This window comes from Podarcis erhardii (genome assembly GCF_964252035.2).
Source record: "Podarcis erhardii genome assembly, chromosome: 4".
In the NCBI taxonomy this organism is placed as follows: Eukaryota; Metazoa; Chordata; class Lepidosauria; order Squamata; family Lacertidae; genus Podarcis; species Podarcis erhardii.
The window spans coordinates 67,784,677-67,805,246 of record NC_138508.1 but is presented as its reverse complement, the minus strand read 5'-3'; the positions used below and the strand labels follow the sequence as shown (position 1 = coordinate 67,805,246).

The window sequence follows — 20,570 nt, the reverse complement described above, 5'->3', positions numbered from 1 at the left end:
AACAATCCCTTTAAATCATGTATCAAACTTGTGGTCTGTACTACTACTTCCATCTCAACTAATAAATTGAAGCAAAATTCTGTCTTTATAAATCCAAAAGGAAGAAGTTAAGGATAGAAAGTGTCAAGATGTCATTCCAACATTCATTTTTGTTTTACCACTCACTGTCACTGGCTACAGTGTGAACAAGCAGTATTTTGCCCAATAGTTTTCCCTCTGTCCTTTACAGGGAGCAATTTGATTTAATGAACCCAAACAGTGCTTCGTATTAAGGTGCCTAATGTGTATTTTTGCAGCGCCCCCCCCCCAAGTTGTGCCAGGTGCTTTTTTCACGATTACAAAAAATAAAATATTTCTCTCTCTACATTAATGTGCAGCTGGTGGTTTGGAAATACCTGTTTTGCTAAGTGGCCTTATGAGAAAGCATCCCAATCACACTACTGTTAGGCATGCCTGAGAGGAGATATGATAGCCATCTTCAAATATCCCAAGGGCTGTCACATGGAAGAGGGAACATGTTTGTTTTCTCCTGCTCTGGAGGGTTGGACTCGAAACAATGGCTTCAAGTTTCTGACTAAATGTTCGAAAAAAACTTCCTGACCATAAGAGCTGTTCAGCAGTGGAAGCAGAGGTTGGATGGCCATCTGTCATGGATGTTTTAGCTAAGATTCCTGCAGTGCTGGGGGTTGGACGAGATGACCCTCGGGTCCCTTACAACTCTTAAGATTCTGTGTCATGAAAGAGCTACAAAGTCTTGACAGTTAGGGACAGCTCTTCCACAAGAAGCATGACCTTGCTTCACATTGTTCTAGTTCAAGGGGAAAAAAGGTAAAATCTATGGTAAGGTAAAGATAAATGACCCCTGGGTAGTTAAATCCAGTCAAAGGTGACTATGGAAACATTAGCAAATAGTGTCTTCAGTCAATTGAAAACCCAGAAAGTGTCAAGTGTGTTGTCTTCTGTTTTCCTTTCATGATGAAAGGTGCGAGGTAATCTCTCTGGGCTTGTGGGGTCTACACACTGGGTTTTCATAGTTAAAAACATAAGAAGAACCTGCTGGATCAGGACAATGACCCATCTAGCCAAGCATCCTGTTCTCACAGTGGCCAACCAGAGGCCTGTCGGAAGTTCACAAGCAGAATTTGAGCACAAGAGCACTCCAGCTTCCTGTGGTAGCAACTGATATTACTGCCTCCAACTGCGGAGGCGCAGCATAGCCATTATGGCTAGTAGCCATCAATAGCCCCCACCTCCATGAATTTGTCTAATCCTCTTTTAAAGCCGTATGTAGAGTAGTTGAAGTCACCCATGTCTCCTCTTTTGGGTGCTTCCTTGATTTCATTCTTCATCTCAAGATCTCCCTGAGCATTTTGATCAAGGGGATTAGCATGCTGCTAGTACAAAATGATTAAATTGCCCACAATGATTATGTGGGGAAGGTTGCCCCTTTGGGGATTTCTAGCTTTCTTTGACATACAAAGTTCAAAGCTGACATCTTGAAATAGATGATCTGGCTGACCAGAGAATTATGCTACGTAGGGGGAAATGGGCTTGATCCTATGTCTTTTCCCCAAGCGCAGGAGTTGGGCATGGGAGAACAGTCAGTTAACTCAGTAGCTTGCTGGTGCTTTGGAATCTGAAATATTCTTACTTGAAGGCATTTCAGCTATTTCCCTAGCTCTAAGTGTTTTGCTAAGTGAAGACAAATTGGGCAGTTCAAGTACCCTTGAACCAGGATTATGATAAATCTTGTTAATCGCTATTGTTAATCCATCAGTTTCCCCTAGTTCTTTCAAATGAACAAATCTATTGCACAAAAACAAGTTTCTTTTTGTACTGGATTAATTCATTATCTTTGGTTTCTTCAATTATTTTCTCAAAATGCCATTCTAATAGAACTGAAAGCGCTACAAAAAAAACTGCCACCTTTTAAAAAAGACATTACATTTGTTAACTAATACCAACCTATATTTTAGAGAGACATTTTTAATAATTGGGTGGTTGTTTTAAAAAATGCCTTCTCTACTTGAAAAGTCTCCTTTTGTGGATTTATATTCAGTGGTTCTCAAGGGGCAGAAAACCTCAATATTAAAGTCTAAGGCGAGAAGAATGCTATCAGGTTTACATTACTGTCTGAAGAACTTTAAATATGCAAAGTTTCTTCCTTCTGCTTTGTCTGCATGTTGATCAGTATTTAGCTATAGTATGCACAAATATGAGGGCATTCAGTTGTTATATTTCAGCTGGTGAGTAGGCGTTAAATCCTGCTGCTTTGACTGCACATGCCAGTTCCTTTTGCAGAACCAGCAGGAGCAGCCAACACAGAATTGAACTCCACCCATCACCCAAATTGCCCAGTGATGTCAGCCAGTGGACAAGGTTTGGGGGAAATGGCCTCACTGGCTGCATTGGATCCACTGGTAGGCCAACATTGGCCCATGGGCTGTAGGTTCCCCACCCGATTTACACATATGATAAAATAAATCCACACTCTTTCCATGTTAGAGCAGAGCATGAAGGTTGTGAAACAAGCTCCACAAGGCTCATTAACTGCTTTATGCCTTACATAAATATATATCACTGACCATTCAGAAAGGGATTTGAAGAATGGAGCAAATATGAAGGAATGTCTCTTGTTCTCAGGCACTGTTTACTTATTAAATTCTTATATATGAGAAGTATAGTAAATTCCAAGCATACTTTGAACCATAATGAGGCATAATGTACCTTAGCCTGCCTCCTTGTTTTTATTGTTTTTCATATCTTCATAATAGGTCGTCCTTGGAAACAAGGGTCAGGTGTCCTCCCAGAGATGCAGTAACATTCTTTGCATTATTCACTTACACATCAGGAAATTCACCAAGAATTAACAAAGGCAGTTGATGCTATAATCACTTTCAGTCAGGAAGCTGTCTATGCAGAACCAACTACTGTATAGACTTGTAAGTTATATGAACTGCTGCTCCCAATCTCCCTTTCAAACTTGACTAGGGTAATATGGAAATAAAGCCAAGCGGTTTAAATCATTTAAGAATTTGTGTACGGCTGCTTTATCGGCTGGTGCTGTTCCAAAGTCAAATATTCTGCAAGATCTGGTTCCCTGGAAATTATTTCTGCCATGACATATTTATTGCTTGCAAAGTAAGGTTAGATAGAGCTTCAATAGTTTGTTTGCTTTTTGTGTTCACAAATCCTTACAGGAGGTAATACATTTTTAAATCAAAGTCTTTGCTCCCTCTTTCACATCCTGGGTTTTACATCTACTTCTAGCTGTTTTTGTTTAGCTTTAGAAGACATTTAACTATTCATCTTGAATGTAAGAGTTGGGAGAGGCAATTGCAGAACACCCACTAAAATAAAACACAGCTTGGGTGGCCTTCTGGCGGTATCCTTTTCAATGAAAGGAAAAAAAACAGGTGTTAAGTAACACTCTAAATAATCTTGACATGCACATTCAAGATTACGGGAAGATCAAAAGCCATTCCTTCTAAGGGAGTTGCTACAGCCCCTTGATCATTTTGGTTGACCTTAATGCACGGTTTCCAGCTCTACAATATCCTTCTTGAGATGTGGAGACCAGAACTGAACAAAATATTCTAAGTGTAGTCTCTTTCCAGATTTTCTGTAATAGCATATTAGCAGTTGTATGTTTGTTTGTTTGTTTGTTTGTTTGTTTGTTTGCTTGATTCCTTCCTTAACGATACAAAAATGGAATTCATATTATTCACAGCTGCCATATACTGGTGTGCTATCCTCCTAGTAATTGTATAAAGCAGCCATAAAGACATTCTATTAACATCAGCAGGACCAATATGGCTCTAATCCAGTATAAAACTCACATACTCCTTGGATGAATATTTGCATAGGAACTGCTTGCATATTTTCTATTTGTATTGAGCTTTACTTGCAAACCCAGATTTTGTTGTGCCTGGATTACCAGGTGTCTTTGCTGTACCTGCCCCTGCTTAAGTATTTACCTTTTTATAGACCTATAAAAGAAACTTAGGATAGTACCCCTTTTCTAATATGTGTTTGGACAATGTGAATGTATGGGATTGAGATCATGCCATTTCCACTGTGTGAAACTGCAGGAATTATTGCAGAAAATAACAAAGCCATTGAATATACTTGGCATAGCATATTACCTTGCCATTTCATTATTCAGCGTAAGTCATCTAAAACTTGAAATAAACTCATTTTTATTATAAATGTGAAATAGATGGTCATAGTTGTAATAATTTGGAAATGGGTAATTTGGAAAGGCAACTAACTGCTGGTGACGAAGTGTGACAATTTCAAAACTGGTGACTAATATGCTGCAGTGGATGACAACCTGTTGACTAAATCGAGGCTTGTATCTTCATAGAACCTATGTGGTGGCCTTGAGAAAGGTTGTGGTTAGAATAAATGTAAAACACTGAAAAGTACAGTAGAAAATGTTTTTAAAATTGACTTTACATTAGCTGACAATTTAACAAGGAACAAAATCGCTAATATGAGTGCTGAGTTTATCAACTTCCTGTCAGTCATTATTGACATATTTACCAGTCTTACATTTTGTGAAATTGGACTGAATAGTTTCTGGATTGTTTAGGATCTAATTTGGTGATGAACGGCTAGCTAAAAATTAACTTGTTCAAATTCATGTGTGGTGGCAATATTGGTTCACACATTTGCTCAACTATAATCTTAAAGAAAGGTCTGATAGAACTGTTTAATTTATGCATGATAGTATTCCACCAAATGTGATTCATTGCCAAATAAGACTGATTATTTTGTTTTTATGCACATTTATTAGCTGAGGCTCGAGCCATAAGCACATATTTAACTTTCTACAGCTGTGGCCATACTTAAATATGCAGTTGGCTGTATCTGTTTTCATTTGGCCTAAGGCACAAATGCCTGCAACAGTAGGTTAATAAAAGGATGCAATATCAACTTAAACATTTCCTCAGTTTTCTATACCATTGAAACTAACCCAAACACTGTTTCTCCTTACATCTTCTTTTTTCTTCTCATCTCCATTGTGATTGTCAGGTACGTGGAGAATCGAAGCATAAACAAGTATTAAAATATGTTTCATTTTATGTCTGTCTGTTAATAACTCTTCTGTAGTTCAAGAAACAATTCCTATTAAAATATAATCCTTCATCTGTTAAACTTGAATGGTTTCTTATGTCAGTAGGGTGGGTTATTTGAGGTCTACGTGTAGTAAAGGCAAAATAACATAACATACTGGGAAAATGGTCTATCCCTGCAAATCTGCCATCTTTGGAGTGGAATGCACTGCACACCCAGCAGGTTTTTAAAAGGCAAACAGGAGCATAGTAGGTTTTAACCAGGAAGACAGCAGGTGTTTGTCTGAAAACTTCACTGCAGGCCATTCTCTCTTCCCTCTTATTTATTTAATAATCACTTTTCTAAAGATAGGGTTCTCTAAAGCAGTTTTCAAAGCAAGCCAAAAACTCAAAGCAACCCAATGTCATCAAACCAGTTTTAAACTGCATGTCTATTTATATCCCACTCCAAGTACCTGAGGTAGTTATGTTAACTGCAAAATCTTCTTGCCCTGTTGGTCACCTTTCCCTGGCCCACCAAAATAAAAGCTTGAGCACAAGGGTTTTTGCACTACTTCTGGAAAACCATGTTGGTCTCCAAGACGCAACTCCTGGGGGCTGATATCCCTTTGGCCTCCCCAATAAAATATGTGAGGGGGTGACCACCCCAAATTGATAGGCATTGCCATTCAAATGGTGTGCGCGCGCCACATCTTGTGATCGATTATGCGACGTGGGGTTTCTTTGGACCCCCCCCCCAATATTTCATTCAAATGGGCACCCTTGCCAAGACCAGGGCTTTTTTCGGGGGTACTCGCCGGAACTCAGTTCCATAACCTCTCAGGTGGGTGCCATTGCTATTCTAAGAGAGAGGTGTCCCTGGTGAGATCCGGCACCCCCTTTCTCCCCCTAGAAAAACAGCGCTGGCCAAGAAGTATCCATTTTGCTAAGACTTTTACCCCACGGTCACCTGCACCCACCCTCTGAACTGGGCTTCGAGTTAAGTCTTCAGGTGAGAGGAAATTCCACAGCTAACCCCAGGTGGCCTCTGCTGGGCACACCTTGGTGCCCAGATGCCAGAGAGATTTAAACGCTGTGGGGCTGCTTTTTACATGGGGGGGGGAGGGCTCTCTGCACATGCTCAGATGCGCAGCCCTACTGCGCCATTCTTCGAAGAGCAGGGCGTCAGGGTCAAGCAAGCCCGTCTCTGAGGTGGCCATGTGGGCGTCTAGCGTTTCTCCTCAGAGTGTGGCTCTCACCCCCCTCACCCCACGGCGGCGGCGGCGGTTGCCTCCTGCTCCAGCCCGGCGTGTGGAGGTGGAGGCTGCGGAGCGGGAACGCCGTTTTGGGCACGTGCCCTGAGGAAGCTTTTTTCCTTCCCCTTCCCTCCCCTTCCCTTTCCCGAGCAGCTGCTGCCGCCGCCGCCGCCGCCGCCGCTTCCCGCTCTCGGCTTTCTGAGGGAAAAACCTCTGAGGGAAGCAGAAGAAGAAGGCGCGAAGAAGAAGAAAGCTTCTCTCCGTCTCCCGCCGCCTCCTCCTCCTCCTCCGCCTCCCCCCTCGGGCAGCACTGCAGAGGCAGCTCCGCTCCGCACTGGGGAGGAGGAGGAGGAGGCGGGGGAGGCCGCCGCCGCCGCCGGACGGAGGACGAGGTTCAGCCGGGGCTGCTGCAGAGGCTCCTCTCTCGCCCCTCTCGCCCGCCGCCAGGAGTTTCTCTCCCGGCCTCGGGAGTCGCGCCGCCCGCTGCCTGATTCCCCGCTGCCATGGAGTCTGGAGCAGCGGCAGCCGGAGCCGCGGCGCTCTTCCTGGCTGCGAGCGAGCAGCAGGGCTACTCCGAGCTGTTCTCGCTTTGCGGCGGCGGCCAAGCGGCGCCCGAGGCGGGGGGACCGGCGGGAGCGACCCCAGCCGCCGCCGCCGCCGCCGCCGAAGGGACCAAAGTGGCGGAGTTGTTCCGGGCGTCGCAGCTGCCTGCCGAGACGCTTCATCAGGTAAAGTAGTAGGAGGGGCGCGCAAACACACACACACACACACACACACACGTGCAGAGTGTCTTCTGGGCATGTGCAGAGTGCCTTCATCCTAACTATTAGCGGGTGAGGTTTTTCCCCCAGGTCGGAGAGTTGCACTCTGGTTGTGCCTAAAAATAGAGAGATGCTGTGTCTTTCTCCCACGAGGTTGTGTGATTCGCCTGTCTGATGTGCCCCCAGCCTCATGACGAGTCCAGTTGGTGCGGTTTTGGAAAAGAAGGCGATCTTCTTTCCTGCGCCCCCTTTGCAAACCTTGATATGTGGTGCAAGAACAGAAACATCTGTTTCTGTTGTCTTTCTCTGTGTCAACTTTTTTTGTTTTGGTTTTTTGTACGCTCTTCTTCTGTTTCTTCTGTCTCCTTTCGTTAGTAAGGTACACACATGCCTTGGAGTAGAGGGAGTGGTGTTTAAACTGTGGCTCCTGTCAGATTGCAGAGTATAGGTAGACAAACCTTTTCAGTACAGAGTTGTAGAAAATATGGGTGCTGTTAGCTTGTAAAAGTGAACTGCTGTTTATTTTATACTCAAGAACATCTTGAGGATAGAATAAGCAAATTCACCCTTTAGTTCCCATTGCCCTGTATACAGATTCTTGGTTTGATCTTTGCAAGAAGTAATCCTAATAAAACCCACACAAGAGTAGATCTCATTACAGCTCCTATCTCACTTCCGAATTGTTTTTGAATTTTGTTACCTATTGCACCTATTGGTACTTGGTGTTTGATTCCAGAATGCTGTTCATTCGGTCATGTAGTTCACATGTATTGTAACTGCTAATTTTTCACACTGGGAGTCAGATTGTAGATTGCAATGGAAGAGAGCCTTAGTTTTATGCTGTCTCATCATCCCACTTCCTTTATTTCCTCAGAAGTCCACAAAGGGAGGTGAAAACAAATGAAAACTGTAGTAACTTGCAGCTGTAAAGGCACACACTGTTTGTTATTGTTTGATATATACCTCCTCCTCTACCAGCTGCAAAAATGTTGCAGCTGTCTTTATATAATAGACATTTCCTGTTGCTTTTTTAAAAAAAAATATTTTTTGGCAAGCAGTAGCCTCTGAAAATTTTGCTCCTGAGTTTAACATCGTTACTTTAAATATTAATTAAAAATTATTGCACTAACAATAGATGATATTTCACCTTCAAGGGGCTAATATTTTTGCTAGTAGTAAAAGATAGACACTTGTGGTATGCATTTGTGTTATTTTGGGATGAATTAAAGGTTGAGATCCTTTGGGATACAAATGAAACGTTACTCATGCATACCACTCCAGTTACAAGATAGAGTAGAAGAAGTTGAGTTTTTAGTTGCCTTTGAGAATCAAGTTGTTTGCTTGATCCAAAGAACACCGAATACAGTAGAGAACTGTACACCCACTGCTGTTTCCACATTTCGAGACCTCCAGCCCACTGTAACCTAACTTGGAAATAATTAGAACTGTCAAAGGAAGAAAAGGAATGTGCCCAAACAGCATTTAATTTCCCCATTTCCAATCCACTGAACCAAGAGGATAAGTAGACATAAAAAAAAAAAAAAAGTGGATGCAACAGACAGTGTTCTTCTGGCATCAGTCATACACAGACAACTTCTATTGATTGAAGTTGGTTTTATTTCTGATCAAGTAAGTTCAGGATTTTAGCCAAAGAGTAAAGTTTACACAAAAGGCAGTTAATGGATTCTATAGTTCTCTACCCCACCCCCACCCCACAGCAGCTGCCTTCTGCGCCCATACTGTGCAGATCCAGACATAGTCATATGTTCCTGTTCTCATTTTTGTTAGTGGATTAGAACAGAATGTTCTTGGGGATAGGGGTGGGGGTTGGAAAGGCTGATATACCCCCAGATTTATTAATGATATTTCTCAATTGGATCTACATTTCTACCCATTTCAATAGACACAACTGTATTTTAAACTGATTGCATATCTGCAACAATTTGGGCATCAACCTCCCTGGGGTTTTATTGTTTTTTGCCTGTGGAACCATGCAGTATTGATTCATTATCACAAAGCTTCTAATAGTATGTGAAAAGGTAGAGGAACACACAGACTGTAGTTCATATATAAGAATATAACTTCAAAACACTTGTTGTAAATCATATAGCAAGAAGTATTTTAAAATTTAGGTTGGGACGCAGGTAAAGCTAGCCAGGCCTTAAAGGCACTACTGTAATCATTGTCTCCTGTTTCCCTAGAAACTGTCTGTTGTTTGTTGCTTGCTGCTGTACCAATATGGGCACTTGTTACTCTTTCAAGTGGTTCTGTGTTAAGTTTTTGAGATGTCATTCTGAGATTTCATTTGCATAAAATGTTATCTATAAATTATTCCACCAAACATTGTTCCTCTGCATTGTGCTAATCACCTTTCAGGAGAGCGAATAGTGGCCCTGATCCAGTGCACAGAAATACATTTTTCCTTTGCAAACCTCTTCCTGTGGTTTATGATGTAAAGAAAAGCTTATCTTTGAACATGCCAGTTTTGGTTCTTGCATTGTTGCTTGATGTTATCTATACAGAAGTGGTAGATTTTAAAAAATCTTTCTCAGACCTAGGTAAAGAATATGGTTTGAACTAGCCGTACATAAAATCTTCATTAGTTTTTGACACTTGCAAAAATGCACAGTCCTTGCCCTAAGTCCTTTTAAAAAAATGAGAGATAAGAAGGAATGTCATTATGGGGAAAAGTTGTCACCCTTACATTGTAATGATCCTTCTAGTAGTGCAGATGGAAGCAGGTCAGATTTGAGGTATGCAGACTTGTAAAAGTTGGATGAACACTGAATACTATTGTAATTCAAGCCTCAAATGTTCTCCAGGTTAGATGAGTCCTAAAGGTTGTAGCAGTTCAGGCAGCTAGAGCACAAAGCTAGACCTGGCACCAGTAGTCAGCAAGGTCAGGTACTGGCCAAGGGCTCTAGGTGCTCAGAAGACTTCCTTACCAGCCTGTGCAAGCCATGTCATCACTCCTTTCGCCACTGGGCCCCTACATAACTGTTTCAGTGGCCAGCAGCTATGAATGAGAGTGAAGCTTGGGTTCCATCTGTGGTTGGCTGCCCACTATCATAATGTATCTCAAATGCAATGCCCTGCATTTGAGGTACATTATAATCTTTAAAACCCTATCTATAGACCTATAGAGGGGACGGACAGCAGGCATCAGCAGGACATGCAGATGGCCCCCTGAATCCTTGTGCTAGCCCTGATGAAAGCAGTGCTTATGGAACTGAACGGCAGGACTGGTCTCTGTTGGTTGGATGATTTTGTAGAGTATTTGAGGGTAGCATTCTACAGTCAGTAGGTAACGTTACCCAGTTTGGGTAATAATGACTCCTATTACTTAGTATTCAACATAAAGTTAAGCTCCAGCTTTGGTAATATAGAAACTGCCATTTTTTGTTCTTTGTTTTGCTTGAGTTCTCAACTTAACAAGGAACCTGTCTGTTTCACTTAAAGCTGGAGGCAGAGCTGCTGGCTGTTATATTATTAAAAATGGGGGATCAGCTACCGTCTGTTTCATAGGTGTAATTTGAAGCCTGCATAGCACCTGGTAGAGACTAATCCCTTTAAACCTGCTATCTCCTCTTACACTCCATCATATGACTTTGACTAAAAATGCAGACTTTGTAGCTTCAGCTTCAAACTGGTTTCTTTTCTGTCACGCACACAGCCATACCACTTTGCTTAACATCCAAACATCCAGCCTGATGAATAGCTCTGAAAAACTTGAAAGCTTGCCCACTATTTTGTTAATAGCATAGATTGCCTGACAGTTGATGTTAGATTTTTTCCTTATAGACCAACATGGAGTATTGTGTTGTGTTGTGTTGTGTTGTGTTGTGTTGTATTTGGCTTTTTGTGAATTAGTAGTAGTTCATTGCTTAGTGTAATACCATCTTGGGCTTTCTCAGCAACATATTAGGTTCTTTTTATGCATCTTTAAAAAACATATTTGTGATAAGAAAGCTTTTCAGGTTTTTATTTTTCTGTGTAGAACATTACAGTCTTCTGTTTTTTGTTCTTAATTTTATAAGTTATGCTTAAAATGCTCAGCTATAGCATTAAGTAATTCATTGATACCACAGAATTCAGGTGTGTGTGTGTTAATTTATGTGGTAATCATATGAACTGCTATATATGATTTCATTAAGTCAGTTCTTGGTATGAGCTTTCGTGTGCATGCACACTTCTTCAGATACCACTTCTTCAGATCTGAAGAAGTGTGCATGCACACGAAAGCTCATACCAAGAACTGACTTAGTTGGTCTTTAAGGTGCTACTGGAAGGAATTTGTTTTGTTTTGACTATGGCAGACCAACACGGCTACCTATCTGTAACTGGAACTATGATTTCATTATTCAACATTTCTTTTTATCAGTTTGCTCTAAGACAAACAAAACTTTCTTTTTTAACCATTAGGAAATAAATGCTTTAAAAATGTGCTAGGAATATGAGGTGACAATTTTGTATGTTAGCTTTGCTGCTGATGGCAGGAGGAAGCACCCATTTCAGGAAAAGACTTTCAACTGCATTTAATAGATAGCTTATGTATTTTGAAATAAATCTGTCAGTTGAAGTTACTGAGTGTTAAAATGTTTCCTCATTAGTACCTAGCATCTGAAGAAAACTTAGAGCTGTTTGAAATTTGCATGCAGGATACCTATGTTTAGATGCCCTGGCTTAATTTTGGAGTACAGGTGATCTTTGAGAGACTATAGTAATACGTAATCTAGTTTGAAGTCTCTGCTGTTGTCTTGCTGGGTGGTCTTTCAGTGTTTTGTCATCAGAACACTGTAAGATTTTGGTAAGTTTACAGTGCAGGATTACTGTCATTATGTGGCTGTAATCATGCTATTTTTCTGGAAAAAGAGGTCCTGGAGCTCACCGTGAACTTCTCCCTTGTTCTCTTAGAATGGGAATACCTGAGAGGTACCTGAGAGGTACTGGAGCTGAGCTCTGGTAACCTCTGCCTGAAAAAAAAAAAAAAAACCTTGGCTGTAACTCTGATAATGTGCATCTTTCTGCATTAGATTTTTCTTTCATTTCCTTCACCATTGCCACTCCAATCTTCAGTGAGGCTAACAAGTTTAGGGGGAAGGTTTTGTCAATTTTATGGAAACATGGCCGGCTTTTCTTTTTCTTTTTCTTTTTTAAAAAAGGGCAAAGGTGCTGTAATAAGAAATAAAAATCAAGGTTTTTCTCTTGACCTTGCCAATTTCACTGGAAAACAGAAGGGCAAGGAGATGGGGGAAGGAAATGGAAGTTTTGGAGATATCCACATTCACAGAAAAAGAGATGAACCAAGAAAGGAAACATCTGCTAATAATGTACAAAGACATACTTTTCTGACGTTCAATGCCTGACATTCAGTGCCCTTAAAAAAAATTGGGTTGTGTGTGATTGGGTTGTTCTTGTTTTTATTTTGATTATGTATTCTGTGTTTTTATGTTGTGATTTTATCCTGTGAACTTCCCTGAGACCTGCGGATATAGGGCGGTATACTAAATAAATAAATAAATAAATAAATAAATAAATAAATAAATAAATAAAGTTAAGGAAGGTGAGGTTAGCTGTGAAAAAAGGCCATTCCCAAATGTGTACAAGTCTATGGAAAAATTGATGGGTGAAGGAATTGTGCTTCACATAGAATCCATCTGTTTGTGGGTGATGTACAGTTCAGGAAAGGTGAAATTAGATTATGTATCTACTTCCTGTATGTCTATTTACAAATCTCATACAAGCATATTTTAAAACTGAATTCCTGTTTTTCACATAGGCATAACACCCACAGGAAATAGGCTTTATATTGCTTTGAATACCACTATGAAAGTGGTTTTAATTTTATCAAGTTGCTATCTCAAAGCACTATGGAAGAAGCAATATTGAACTAAAAGTCCAAATGTCTACCATGAGGTTACATCACACTTACAAATTTAGGACGTGATTAATCTCATGCAGCAATGAGTTAATAGCTAGTAGCTATAATTTGAAATGCAAAATTACTACAGACCATTTTTAGCCAGACAGTATTCAGATCTGAATGCTGGAGAAAATGCACATCGCAAATACATTATTTTATTATCGCCCACAGTACATGTCTCAGAATTTAATCTGAAGCATCTGAAGGTAGTGTTTTAGATGGAATGCTAACCTAATTTGATCTGATGGAACCTCTCCAGGAAACCTGAACTATGAATTTTTGTAAAGCTGTATACCTGTGGAACAAGTCTGTCACCTGCATCAACTTGATACTATCAGGTTTATGCTTGTTGGAACTTAATGAGATGCTGATACGAAATTGCTGCTCAATAGGTGGCTACTGTTGTTGTAGCAACATCACTTTCTTTTATGGCCAATCATGTGTGACCTGACTTTAAAGGGACTGCAAGTAAGTAGTGTATCTGCTGTTGTCATACTATAATCCAGGAATATAGCCTTGGAAGGACATGTGCATAATTCCTACCCAAATTTTGTGTTTGCAGTGTTATAAAACATCTGCTGAAACTATTCTAGCAAAGACATTAATAATTTTTAAAATCTTCATATGGGGAACAAGAAGTAAAAATAATGGATCATATCCAACCAGGTTTTCTTTGGAGGAGCAATTGGAATTGCTATGTTCATCAGTTTCAAAGGCTTTATTATGAGGAGGACTAACATTGGCTATAACCCTATGTTTGAAATACTGGGTTGCTAATTGATGCTAGATTCTCAGAATAGTTATTGCTGTGATGGGATGTTTGCTGGTATTTTCCTTATTCCAAACTGTACAGTGTTGTCATGGAAAAATGCTCCTATACCATTATTTTCTGTGGGGATACAGCATGTTGTATAGTGAATAACTATTCGCTTAATACAGTGGATAGAGATGCCTTTTCCAACATTTGATATTGTTTTATAGTCCAACACCTAGCCCAACATCTTGATAATATTGTGAGATATGGATGCAGGGGCTGATTTTGCTTTGTGATCTTGCTGAACAAAGGGAAGGACCATTGCCAAATAGTAGACCTCAAATCCTTGATGCCCCAGATTATCAGTTTCCCAGTAGCATGACAGATAAAGATCCTTGTCTAAGACCTTGGAGTTTTGACTTTATTTCAGAATTAAACAATGCTGTACTAGATGGCCTAGGCTGATTCTGGGTAAAGCAGCTTTCTATATTCATATTCCATGACCCAGATTACCTGTCACACTAAGCCAAATGGGCAATCGTATGAAGATCACAGCAACTGCACTTCTCCTTTGTCCTTCTGTGCTGTGCTACCCAAGGACTAAATGATAGTTTGGCTTAGCATTGCATTTGAACCTGAACTTGTTGTTTGTCAAGGCAAACCACAAGGTGTAATCAAAGTTTGCTTTTGGTTTGGGGAAGATAATCCATGAGTCCAGGCTCAGACATAATTCTAAGCTAAACCTCAAGTAGCGCACCAGGCCTTTGGCTGATTAATATTCTACAGCCTTTTAAATGTGTTTGTGGGAGAGCGGGTTATTGTTATGTTTTGCTTTAGTTTTAGCTATCTATCTTGTGAACCACATTGAGAGCTTTGAATGAGGGGCGGTATATAAATTTAATTTTTTTAAAAAAATACTTGTTGTTTTTATAAACATAAACTCCCCCATGTTTAGAATAAAGAGCTTTTATTCATGCATAGGAAAGTGTTTTATTAAGGACAATTTTTTTAAAATTTTTATTTTTTAATTTTCAAATATCCCAGGGTTCAATTATGTAACTTGTTTTTATCATGAACTACACAGACTTATATGCAAGGGCATAAATTAAACTGTATGATATAATGTCTTCACAATGTCAATAGGCACACAGTGTTGCATTTGTAAGGACCTGTTTTTGAGCTGTTGTAATTGTGCAAATTGCAAGGGGGCATGCTTTCCTTGCCCCACGTGGTGGTGCTGGAACATAGAATTTGTGCCTTTGTCCAGTCACAGTCATTAATCACATGAGCATTGAAAGCATCTGCAGTGGGCCACAATGTTTGTTCATATCTGTGAAAAATGCTGACGTGGCCCCCAGAAAATGGCACCTGCTTATATTTACAGATGGTAGCAGAAAGGTGGAAGGAATAGCAACAGCAACTAGGCTCTGTTCCAAAAACTATGAATGTAATTCTGCTTGCCCACCTGTGAGTGTGTGTGTTCTGGTTTTGTTTAATGTCGGTATGCTCCAATAAGGTTTTACCCTATTCAATGGAACCGCTGGCAAATATTGTACAGCTGGGGGTTGATAAGGATGGTAAGTGCAGAACAAAAAATCTGGGGCAAAACTCCACAAAGATCAAAATGAAAATCAGGGCAAAGTATTTTCTGGAATGTAGGAGAGGGACTTAAAGCACATTCTGTCCTGGAATGGTAACTGGCTGTTCAGAAGGAAAAAAATTGGTGATGGGTTCATGAAAACCCTTGTTCTTCCTAACTAGCTCCAGATTTTCTATGCAGTGCCTCACTTAGAGCTGGCCCACTCCATATTGAGAGCAATATCTTTTAGCAGCAGTAATCTGTTGTAGCAAGTGGCTGGATTTTCCCTTCAATTCATAGTTTTTCAGCTCAAGTGCACATATGACAAAGCATTGAAGATTCAATTTATATTGAGAAATAAGCCATATAAGAACATAAAGGGCAGAATATGCTTTGAGGTTTTGCAATTCTGGCTCTCATTTAAAATATTTTTAAACCAGTCTCTCAAATTTTTCAGTTTTCCCCTCACAATCTTTTGATCTTTCGCTCGCACTTTTCTTAAGTCAGTCTTGAATGTGAGCTGCTATAGCATTTTGAAAGCTTGAGTTTCTTGTCCAGTTAATTATTTCCAATCCAGTTGTTCACAAACAGATGGAAGCAGGTGTGTCATGACAGAGGTAGTCAGCAGCTTAAGTGTTGAAAACTACATTGGAAATATTCATGATATCCAAGTCTATATTTGCTACATTGCAGATTAGAAATATGTTTTTTAAAAAAACAACTTTAAGTAGTAGAGCACCTCCTTTCCATGCAGAAGGCTCCAGATTCAGTCTCTGCAGATTAGACTGGGCATGGCCCTTATCTGAACCATGACTCTTGTCTCTGCACTATAATGGCACTGTTTTTAACTTCTACTACCTCTTTTGATGACATAATGTTATATAGGATTGCCATATGTCTGTAATTTCTCGGACATACCTGAAATATTGTATCCGAAAAGTGTGTCTGGGTGGAAATCAGCTAAATGTGCAGGAAAATCTGTATGGCAACCAATGTCGGCAGTGTTGATTTTGCCGATTTTCCTAAGGAAAAGCTCAACAACTTTGCCCAAAAAGCTTTTTAAAATATGGCAACCCTGTGTTATAGTCACCAGTGGTCAAACCCATCTGTAGGTGAGCATAGGATTGTGACTAAATTCAATTCCTTCTCCACTGTGGCTCTGTTGCTGCCTGTTTTTAGGGTTTGTGTAAGCATTGCACTTGTGCCATTATAGGTGTGGTGCTATGTCGTCTCCCTGATGCTGGCATATCTTTGGGCTCCACTGGGATTTGGCCAGCCAGCATGAGTTGAGGATAGGGTTGTGCTGCCAGTTAATTAAGCACAAGTATGAAACTTTTTTCAATGTGGGGGGAAAATCTGAGGAAAGAGCTTTATTTCGTGAAGAGTAGTCATCTTGCATGTTCTTAGGAAAAGAGAAGTACTTTCATAGGGTATACTGAGTAATATGCAAACTCAGAGTCTCCTTTTCAGGTTTCGTTCATTTAGGCATTTTGGTTGTGTAAAGTGAAATAACATTGTTATTTTTAACTCAAATAGCTTCTGGGAGCGAGATTAAATTATCATTCCCTCCGTGCCCCATTTTCATAAAATCATAGTGCTAATAGTAGCTGGGAAGGGGAGTTTGTTGGAACCATGGTGGGAAGAAGTATTAACTCATTTCCCACACACTACAGTCCTGCTTCCGCACAGGTGTTCCCGTTTACTTTGTTAAAAGCATGGTAGTTGCTTTCATGCAACAAATGAAACCTCTGGTTTGACCCTAAGAGATTTTCTGCATACTGTATATGCAGAAGCACATTTTCACTTGAACCACAGGCAAGCTTGCACACAAAACACAGTTTCTGGTAATTCTGACAAACTAAGACCTAGAGATGTCATATTTACAGCACACTTGAAGAATTATAGAATCCTAGAATTGGAAGAGATCATGAGAGTCTTCTAGTCCAACCCCCTGCAATACAGGAATCTTTTACCCAAGGTCAGGCTTGAACCCACAACCCTGAGATTAAGAGTCTAATGCTCTACCAGCTAAGATCCTAAAGTTGGAATGGTCAGCATGAGTAATATAGTTCAATCCCTTTGCAGTTACACAGAAGTTGCTATTTACTTGGTTAGTGAGATTATCCGTCTCTGAAAGAGTGACCAGCAGTATTTATTTTCAAGACTGGCATTTTGCCATTAAGGGAGGTTCTTCCCTTGATGACTACAGCATCAAGCAGTAACTTATATGATTCAATGAGCATCACAGGTCACATAGCACAGACAGAACTTTTTAATAGTCAGTTCACACATCCCCTGCAGAGAAACATTAAAATATATTCTTTTCCTTTGGATTTTCAAATTCCTGTACTTGACAATTCTTCTTTAACTCTTCTTGCTTTGTAGTCACCAAACCAAATGGATATTCCTCTTTTTCTCACAGCCATGACCTGATATCCTCTCAGCTAAGCTAATCATCACATTTCCCCCTTTTCTATAGGAGTCAGGGCCTCCCATGACATGGCCCACCCCACCCATAAGGCATGGTGAGACAACTGCCTCAGGCAGCATGATCCACAGGGGCAGCAGATCCTGATGTAGATCTTTATTCCCGCCTTGTTCCTACTGTAGAGCTTCACTCAGCTCTTTTTCCCTGGCAGCTAGGCGGGGGTACATGGTTCGTCTCAGGTGCCAAAATGTCTTGGGCTGGCCATGCCTTATGTGCAGCTGTTTCTCATCCTTACCCTTGCTGTGCTCAGCCCCTCTAGTCTTATTTTGTGCTGTAGAGATCCATTTCCCTTTAATTTGGCTCTTTGCTAGCAGCCTTTATCATAAAGTCATCTATCCTGTGTATCAGGTTGGTAAGGGAAGTTCTTCTTTATCTGCACCTGTACCCTGCAAAATGCTTGCAACTGAATGGATGACTTCTACCATTTTATTGGCTCATGATGACAGTTTTAGAGCACCACGATAATATATAGACTAAGCATATAGGCTAAACAGATTACAGCATTTTAGACGAACTATATATGTATAACAGACTTCTATATTCTAAAGGGTCTTTTCATTCTTTAGAAAGCAGCCTGGGGGCTTGGCCACACAAGCTGACTCCCTGATAAAGTTGTTGCCATCTCACAGTAAGTACTCTATAGTTGCGGAGCACATGTTTTCAGGACTAGTGTCTTACAATTTGCAGTAAAGAATAAAAATAAACAAAATCTATTGTTTTTCACAGCGTGAAAACAACCCGCTCCCCAACAACTGAAACTGTGGCCAAACTTTTGACCATATCTTAATTAAAATCAAAACTATGATTTGGAGACAGTCTTAACTATAGTTTGCAGCTATGTTTGAAGTAAGCAAACGATGGTTAGGCAAGCCAGGAAAGAGAAAGGAACCAGAATTGAGAAGGGAGGAAATCTGTGGCCCCATGGCACATTCCTATTAACTCGTGTGACATCTGAAAGGAACCAGTATGTTTTCCTCTTCACTGGGTTAAATAAACAACAAGGAAAGGTTGCTTGGAGTCCTGCCAGAATCACAGCACTCTTAACTGATCTGATGTAATGCAAGGCAAGCTCATTTAGCCTTTATGGGCCTGATAAGTGACCCAGCATTAAACCTAGCAAGTGACTTTTGCTTCTACAAATGTTTGTTGCATACACAGATGTAGAGGGCGTAAGTATTATTTACTTTTTATTCATTGGGTTTATATGTCTAAAAGGTTAAGGAGTAACTATGATTCACGTACTGCCACAAAAGAAATTAGATATTTCTACAATGCAATTTTCTCATGTATCCTAGTAAACTGAGGATGTAAGACCATTTAAATAATGAATACGTATATATGTGTACATACTTGAGAAGACTTTACACACATACCGTATTTTTCGCCCTATAGGACGCATATTTTCCCCTACAAAAATGAAGGGGAAATGTGTGTGCGTCCTATGGGGCGAATGCAGGCTTTTGCTGAAGCCTGGAGAGCGAGAGGGGTCGGTGCACACTGACCCCTCTCGCTCCCCAAGCTTCAGGAAGCTATCCGCAAGCCTTGCAAGCCCGGCGGGAGGTCCCGCGGGCTCGCAAGGTTTGCGGGCAGCAGCCTGCAGCCCACAAGCTCGGGGGACAGCGGGGAGGCGCAGCGCCGCCACCCCGCTATTCCCCGACCTGGTCTGGAGGCTGGCGAGGGGCTGGCCGCCACCCCGCTATTCCCCGACCTGATCTGGAGGCTGGCGGGGGGGAGAAGCAAGCTTGCTTCTCCCCATCGCCAGCCCCACAAGCTCGGGGGATAGCGGGGAGGCGGAGCGCCGCCACCCCACTATTCCCGGACCTGGTCTGGAGGCTGGCGGGGGGGGGAGAAGCAAGCTTGCTTCTCCCCATCGCCAGCCCCACAAGCTCAGGGGACAGTGGGGCAAGCCGCTGCCCTACGGAGGCTAGAGAGGCTGTCCCTGAAGGCAGAAGAGGGAGACGGTGCGCTCCATCTCCCTCTTCTAGCTTGGGGATGGCTGCGCAAACCTGGGGGGGAAATAAATTTTTTTCCCCTTGATTTCCCCCCCCCCAAAAAAAACTAGGTGCGTCCTATGGGCCAGTGCGTCTTATAGGGCGAAAAATACGGTAATCAAGTTATATTAGAGTCGCTGACCACTAAATGTTAATTATGTTTCCCTATGGTTAGGGGTATGTACACACACACACATGTACAACCCCCCCTTATCTGTTTGAGGAGCACAAATTTTTATTTTTGAGATTAAAATTGTATATCAAAGGTAGACAAATAAGTTGCATTAAAATTGTTGGAAGTAGTACAGGTATTACTTGGCATTTAAAAACACCACCACCACTATAGTCTTATTTCTCTGTATCTTGTATACTTATACAAGTTACAACGTTTTGTAGGACTATTGCAGGACGGATAACTTTCCAAAATAACATCATTACATTTACCTTCTGGAGCAACTGTTCTCTGTCTGTAACTTTGGAGTGAATACAGAAGACCTACTGACAGGGCGGAGAAAATGTGATTCTTTCTGGGCTGTGAAGACATTAGTTCTACTTATCCTTCCGAGTTGCTGCAATGTTTTGTGTCATTTCCTGGTGACAACCCACAACAGATGAAGTCTCTTGTCTATCTGATTGTCTGGCCATCCTTCCATAAAGAGATAATCCTGTGGCTGCATCTGCAGTCCTAGGCTCTTGGATTATGTTGCCCTTCCTTTCTGACATTTGCCAGAGTCTCCACTGGATCAAATCCCTTTCCACTA

At 41.1% G+C, this 20,570-nt stretch overlaps 1 protein-coding gene across 1 annotated transcript in view; it reads left to right on the top strand.

The window, feature by feature from the left end:
- Window positions 1-5,997: 5,997 nt before the first annotated feature.
- The window catches only part of REPS2 (RALBP1 associated Eps domain containing 2), a 78,012-nt gene continuing 63,439 nt past the window's right edge, over window positions 5,998-20,570 (top strand). Inside the window, exon 1 of the mRNA XM_081859098.1 lies at window positions 5,998-7,041. Within this exon, the coding sequence (XP_081715224.1) occupies window positions 6,817-7,041 (225 nt within the window). The 5' untranslated portion in view covers window positions 5,998-6,816. The remainder of the gene's footprint in view (window positions 7,042-20,570) is intronic.